This window comes from Emydura macquarii, unplaced genomic scaffold (assembly GCF_026122565.2).
Source record: "Emydura macquarii macquarii isolate MOO-44397 ecotype Brisbane River unplaced genomic scaffold, CSIRO-AGI_Emac_v2 contig_1305, whole genome shotgun sequence".
NCBI lineage: Eukaryota > Metazoa > Chordata > Testudines > Chelidae > Emydura > Emydura macquarii.
In genome coordinates, this window is record NW_027131442.1 from 520,494 (window position 1) to 528,085 (window position 7,592).

A 7,592-nucleotide genomic window follows, 5' to 3' on the forward strand; every position below is an offset into this window, starting at 1 on the left:
ATCCTGACCTGAGAATTTTGTGAGCCCTGTTGTTGGGAACATGTAGTAAGGATTTTACTTTGAACCAATTCTAGCTACTAAGAAGCATGTTATCTTCATCTTTATTTCTCTAGTAACATTTCTGACTTGAGTACCTTATACTTGTACTCACTTAAAACCTCTCTTTGTAGTTAAATAACCTTGTTTATTTTAAATCTAAACCAACCTACTGCTGTGTTTAAGATGTATTGTTTGATAACTCCAGTTAAAGTAGCAAACTGTAGAATATTGACCCTTTACAAGGGCAACGGACCTTTATTATCAGAACTGTTGAGGAAAGGGCTGGACAATGCAGAACACACATTTTTGGGAAAAATCAGGACTGAGAGTGGGTTGGGGTCACCTTGCAAGTAGTAACCAAGGTTGGTGGAAGCCAGAATGTGACTGGAGTGTTGCTGACAGGCTGTTGTGGTCAGAGCTGCTGGACCAGGACTATAGCTATACACCAAAACTCAGGGTGTGACTTGCATACTGTTTGTGAGTGGCTCAGGTTGGGAGCTACAGCACTGTGAAGCCCCCAACATTGTGGGACAGGTCATGACACAACCCCTCACTGGTCTGGATTGCACCCCCGAATGTGACAACAGCCGTTGAAATCATATCCTGGTCTAAGAGTGGAAGAATTAGGAGAGTCCAACCCGAGACAAGACAGATCAAGAGGTCAAAGAGCTGAAGGGAGTGTATAACCCATTGGTGAGTGTATGTTGTAGGGGAACCCCTCTGTGTCCAATACAAAAAAGATATTAATTCATTACAGCCCCCAGCTTGGCACCTTGGTTCATTAGCTCAAGCTACAGGAGATCACTCTTTTAGTTCTGGAGGTCTTATGTTCAACCTCATCTGTTAGCCAAGAGGATGTCACGAGTGCATTCAGAGACACCAGAAAAGAGGCAGAGGTGCAGCCAGCCCCATAAATATGACATGGTATCAGAGTCACGTCCCATTCATGTTATGGGATGCAGATATATGCAGGGTTCCACTTTATGACTCTTTCATTTATGCCACTCACCATTTGGCCATAATTTCCATACCCATAATTTCCAAACCAATCCAGTGTTCCTCAGCCTGCCTTCTACAATTAAGATACCAGTGAAAGTAAAGGCACTAGTAGAGAGTAGACCAACTACTTACTCAGCCAACGCAGAGCACTGTGTTTGAATTTCAACTCTGGTATGAATACATATATGCAGGCTGATTCTGACAACTTGATGGTTAAAGCCCACTGGCTTTCAGTGCAGATAGTCAAACGTTCTAGAAATATGTCCTCTGCAAGTTCCCCCCTGTAGTGTATCCCTTAACATAATTTGGAAGATATCGCATAGGCATCCGTGTCTTCTCTTGAACAAGTCACCAGAACTTAACAGACCCTCAGTGTCTATATATATCTAGGACGTCTACATTTCTGTATAGGTGACAAATATCTCACTCCCTTCTAAAGTTTCCTCATATTCTTAATATTTTCTAGAGGGCTAAGATAAAACATGATTTTCCTTATAAAGATTAAATGGATATTATTTATCAAAGAATGTGAGAGGCTCAGATTCTGTGGTAAGTGGTGGGACATATTATTACCTGAAGTGGATAGATTACGATTTAGATCTCCCTTTCTTTCCAAGTAATTTCCTTTTTTAGATAACTGGCTGCCTTCCTTTGAGCCAAGGACTCAATGGGACTGAGATGATGCATTGGTGAGGGGTCACTATCTGCACAAAGCTTGCCCTGCCATTCTCCATGATGCACCACTTCTGAATAAATTGAGGCCTCTGCTCTAGAGGGCTATCAGCTCAAATGCACCTGCCACCAGCACTGAAGTCAAATGAGAATAATAATAACTGGTAAACCCTGAAGTCCTTATTCAGACCTCACAGAAGGAGGTGTCTTTCAGCAACACCCCTGTCCCCTGAACTGCAGTCGGAGCAATGGTATGAAGGATGCCCTTGGTAATCCATAGAGAGATTGAAAGTTTTCAGAAGAATCTCACCCATTTCCACCATGAGGATGAACACAATAAAGATTTGGGTTTTCTTAGTTGCAGTTGGAGTGGTCTCTGTGTTGCATTTATTTAGATTAGAGTAGTTGGTCTACTCTCTACTAGAGCCTCTACTAGTAGAAAGCTTCCTACTGCCACCACTTGCCCACACATGGCCCTGTCAGGAGGATCAACAGCAACATGGAAGAGCTGCCTTTATAGAAAGGATGTGAAACAGGTATTTTGTCTCCTTAGCACAAAGTCAGCCTTTGGCATCTCTGCTGAGATGGCTATCAGCTGGGACAGCTAGCACAAATGGAGTACAGTCAAAATGCCCTTTCTTTATGATTCCATCATGCTGTCATCTCTCTGTCTATCCAAATTCTTGTAATGGTGCCCGTGTCTGTACTATTCTAGCATAGTGTTTGGCTGATGCTGAGAGTGGAGCATGGTAAAGAGAACAAAAGCCAGAGATGGAGGCAGTAATTTGCTGCTGGTTTATACTAACAGGAAATAACCCCACACACTATTGTAAGATCACACCCCTGACTAGGTCATCACAAGCAGGGCTACAAAGCTCATTCCTGCCTAAGCCCTTCATCCAACTCCATATCAGCTACTACTGGTTATACTGTCCCTTGGGTGGGTTGTTGACAGCAGGCGTTGAACCTGTGACTGATGGATTTTAATACAGGATGCTCTAATACCCAAGCACCACCCTTCCTATCTCCATCCTTGACTGAAGCTATGGCGGGAGGATAATAAGATGTGCGGCATCCACACATCCTTACACACTGAGACCCCAAAACTAGATGGCTTGTACAGGAGTGTTAGGAGAGTTCTTATTCCCCTCCATGTGTGCCCAAGTTACCACTGACCCAGTAGTGAGAGAGAAAAACAAAGTTTACCTCATCAGGAAAGAATAGATGGGGAAGGTTTGTAGAGGGAAACTTGTTTGTGAAAATAATTACCACAAAAACAATGCACAGGGTAATCGAGGAGCAGAACAGAGCACTGAAAAATGAGTACTGAATCCATGGGCATGGACATTACTCTCCTGTCGAGGCAGTCAGAGCTCAGAGCTCCATAAGGAATCAGCTCATGCGCCTTTGCTACAAGCAATACATCTCCCTCTCCCCCTTAAGGGGCCTCTATGAGCAATATATAGCATCTCTGTGAATGGGCAGCAAGTGAGAGCTCAGAGATCTGTGTGATCTGCAGGAAAGGCATGAAATTGCAGGTTCTCATATGTAACTCTGTGTTCCCTCCTTTTGTTATTTCAGGGGACAAGGAGAAAAAGCAACAGATTCCCAGCGTCTCTTGTAGAATCTTCACCGGGAGTCTGGGTAAGTTCTGCAGGGTCACCAGATTCCTGTCTATCCAAGTGCCCATCACTATGATATCTAAGCACACTCTCTAAGAAATGTATGTCAGTAGGTGAGATTTAGCATCTTTCTATTTTTAACATTTTCTTTTTATCTGCTGTAGGAAAATCTTCACTTTGCACAAGATAGAAACAGAAAACAGACCCTTATGGTAAAGTTATATAGGGCCAGCACAAGTATTATGGAGCCTCTGAGTGTCATTTTTGGGTCTTCAAAACAAGCATTTAAGTGGTGCATGTGCCAGGGAGCCAGCCCTCAGCGGAGAAATGAATATCAGATCTGCTGATGGTAAATAGATGATATCTTTGTCAGGTTTTCCCCTCTGCTGGTCCATTGTGAGGAAGAGGCAATGAGATGGTCTAGCTGACAATGAACGTCATTGGCTCCTTTTGGACTCAGGGGCCCTGTGTGTGGTGAAGGAATGAATTTCTGTGTTATGATTTGGTTTGTTTCTTTGTTTACTAGAGAAAGGAGCTGATCATTTTCCATACCCATGTTGCAAAAGAGCATCTCAGAGAAACATAAGGTTGGATTTCAGTGGGTCAGTGAGATTTGTTGACCCCATTCATCCCTGCAAGTCACTTTTGCCTTAACTCCAGAAATTATTCCACACTGAACAAATGGCTGAGGGCAATGGCACCACAGTGACTGAGTTCATCCTCTCTGGGATAACGGATGATCAGCAGATACAGGTCGCCCTCTTTGTGGTGTTCCTGGCCATCTATCTGGTGAACATCATGGGGAACCTGGGCATGGTCATCCTGATATCATCCGATTCCCAGCTCCACAGCCCCATGTACTTCTTCCTCTGGCACCTGTCCTTCTGTGACCTCTGTTACTCCTCTGCCATCGCCCCCAGAATGCTGACTGACCTCTTCTCCCAGAGGAGAACCATCTCCTTTGCCGGCTGCACTGCCCAGTTATATTTCTTCGCTGCCTTCGTGAGTGCAGAGTGCTATGTTCTGGCTGTAATGGCCTATGACCGCTACGTGGCCATCTGCAATCCGCTGCGCTACTCCTCCACCATGTGCACAGGGCTCTGCATCCGGCTTGTAATCAGCTCATACATCGCTGGCACGGTGAATGCAGTGATACACACAACAGCCACCTTCAGCCTGCGTTTCTGCGACTCCAGCCCCATCAATCATTTCTTCTGTGATGTCCCCCCACTTCTGGCGCTGTCCTGCTCTGACACCCGCATCAACGAAATCCTGCTCTTTGCCTTCGCTGGCTTTGTTGAGATGAGCTCCCTCTCCATCATCCTCATCTCTTACATCTTCATCCTCTCTGCCATTCTGCGGATCCGCTCTGCCGAGGGCAGGCACAAAGCCTTCGCCACCTGCGGCTCTCACTTCACTGGGGTCACTTTGTTTTACGGGACGGTCATCTTCATGTACCTTCGACCCACTTCAGTCTATTCCCTGGACCAGGATAAATGGGCCTCAGTGTTCTACACCGTGGTGATCCCCATGCTCAACCCCCTGATCTACAGCCTGCGGAACAAGGATGTGAAAACGTCTCTGAGAAACCTCATCAGCAGGAAACTGAGATTTGCACTGACCTGAGAGACAAAATCAGAGCCCTCATGGCCGTGTACCATGGTATTAGACAGTAGTGAGCACAGAAGTTAGGGTTCACTCGACCATTCAATTTTCAACACCATTTTTCACAGTTATTCATATTTCCCCTCACCAAATCAATTCCCTGCCATTGCAGGGGGCTCAGGTATTGCCCCTCCTGTGCTCTGCCCATGGCACACAACAGTTTAGTCTCCTGTGGGTTGTAGTACTTTGATCTATTTCTGGTTGTTTCGTTTAGTGTGCTTGTGCTGGGTGGGGGTTAATGGCTTGTGATATACCAGAGGGCAAATTGGATGATCTGGTGGTCCCTTCTGGATTTGAACTCTAAGACTCTTTGACAGTTATTCACTCACATTCTTTGTGAACTGGACATTTTCATATTCAGTCAGGCCAGAGGTGACTTTTTCAGGAAAATCTAACGCAATGCTGTTTGTCCATTTTTGTTATCAGGTAGAAGAAATAAATACATCATTTCCAGATACACAGGTTGATAATCAAATATAAACTAACATAATAAAATGATATATCTATAATAACAATTACAAAAATATTCTGAGCTTTTTTGTATAAGCTCTGAGGCCTTACAAACTGCATCCTTTACAAATGTTGCCAGTTGAAGTAAATAGAGCTGTCCTCTCTTAATGCAAGTAGTGAAAATGGCCTTCTGGGCTAAACATATGCAAAGTCCTTAGGTGAGGAATGTGGGCATTGATCAGGCTGAAAATGGTTGGATTGAAAATAGCAAATATATTATTTTTTGCATTATAGTAGTACTTAAAGACTCCTAAACAAATCACTCTCCTATTGTGCTAAGCACATTATAAATGTGACAGATATGGAAATTTCCTGCGTATCCTTGGGAGATCTTATTAAATGCAAAGTTTGCATCTTATTGTGGGCCAGGATTGCATGTAACTTCTCTAGGGAGGAGATCTGAAATGAAGCCTGCAAGTTCAAAGGGCTATGTTGAAAATGTGTCAGACCAGAATGGACTTTTGGAACAATAAGTGTGTGGTGCATTTCCTGTGGGATAACGAGGGAGAGGTTAATGCAAATACCACACCTTGGGTTATGTAAAAAAACAGCTTTTTTGAAGCTATGGCCTAAAGAATGTTTCGCTGTCTGCTGATTACCTTTTTATGAAGATTGGAGATGAAAGGCTCATGCTGTATAAAGAAAGATCTGAACTGCCCAGCTGGAGTTCTGGTTGTGAATCTGAGATAGTTATGAGCTTGTAACCTTATGGAAAAACCTAGCTATGGGCATTGACACACTGCCAGCTACCAGAGCCTGAGGTTGAAGCTGGGGGTGGCATCTGATAAGCTTTTTAGCACGTCTGAAGGTTCTTTTATTGCTGTTAGTATGTTCTCTTGATTATACTTTCACCTTAAGAATGAATGTGCTTGCTTAGAAAGAGCTATGTGGTAACTTATATCTGCAGGCTATACATTGACCATAGCCTCAGGACAGAAAACCAAGTGTAGACGTGAATATAAAGGCTGCCTAAGTTTGACCACTAGAAATATCATAGAAATTTACCTTCATTTTTAAAGGAATAATTACAAACTGTGCTCTCCACAACTTGTTCAGCATGCCTCCATGTACACGCTAGGCAATCTTTGATTTTTTTTAAGTGCAGACCTGTCCAGGTCAATATCCTGCATAATAACACAAATGCAACATTAACTGTGACTTTGTAAACACACATGAAGAAAAAAAATATCTCTTTGGCTATTTTTTAGTCAGATGCATGAAAAATATTCTAGTTTTCCAGTAAAGGGAAAAGGAAATCTTGCAATTTTTTTTGGTGCTCAAATAATTCAAAAGTGGCAGAAGATTTGACATAAAACACCTCAGCCAAAAGAATGTGTGTGGGGAAAGCTAGGAAATAAAACAATCAAACAGTAAAATAGACAGAGGGAGGGAAATGGAAAGTACAAACCCAAAAGGTGAATTAAGGAGCATTTCTGCAGCTTATCAAACTGGAATGGACTGGTTCTTCCTTTAGATACAGGCTTCGTGTTTGTTGAGGCAGTGGTAGGTCGGAGAGGGGAGGAGGGAAGGGGAGGAGAGGTGGACAGTGTAGTCCAATGGAGATAGTACTCCATTGTTGTAGGCTAGATCCTCTACTGGTGTAAATTGGTGTACCCTGCTAAAATCAATGGAGCTGTACTAGTTTATGCCCACTGAGGAACTGGCTGAGTCAGAAAATGTAGGTTAATAGATTTGCAGATCTTAATACTGAAAGGGACCCATTATCATCATCTAGTCTGACCTCCTGCACTACACAGGCCACACCAAACAATTTCTGCATCAAGCCCATAAATTATGTTTGAGTGAAAGCATACCTTTTAGAAAGACAGACAGACAGACAAACAGAGAAATACCATCATGTTGAGTGTATGTCGTCTGAAGGTCAGCCAGTGAAGGGATTCCAGTTTTCAGAGTCACTGATAAAATGAAGCAAAACACTTTCATATGGATGGATCAGGGGTGTATGAGTTTCTGATTTTCTCAGTGCATATCTGCAGCAGCAGGGTAACAGAGGTCTGGGTGCCTTGTTTGAGAAGCTCAGCCATAACTGAGCATTCTTGATTTTCTAATGTTTATGGTGATGCT

At 43.3% G+C, this 7,592-nt stretch overlaps 1 protein-coding gene across 1 annotated transcript; it reads left to right on the forward strand.

Moving 5' to 3' along the window:
- The first annotated feature begins 3,992 nt into the window (after nt 1–3,992).
- LOC137154878 (olfactory receptor 5AR1-like) lies at nt 3,993–4,958 on the forward strand. The gene has a single exon (XM_067550726.1). It carries the CDS (start codon nt 4,014–4,016, stop codon nt 4,956–4,958), a length of 945 nt encoding a protein of 314 aa, XP_067406827.1. The 5' UTR covers nt 3,993–4,013.
- Nucleotides 4,959–7,592: the final 2,634 nt, after the last annotated feature.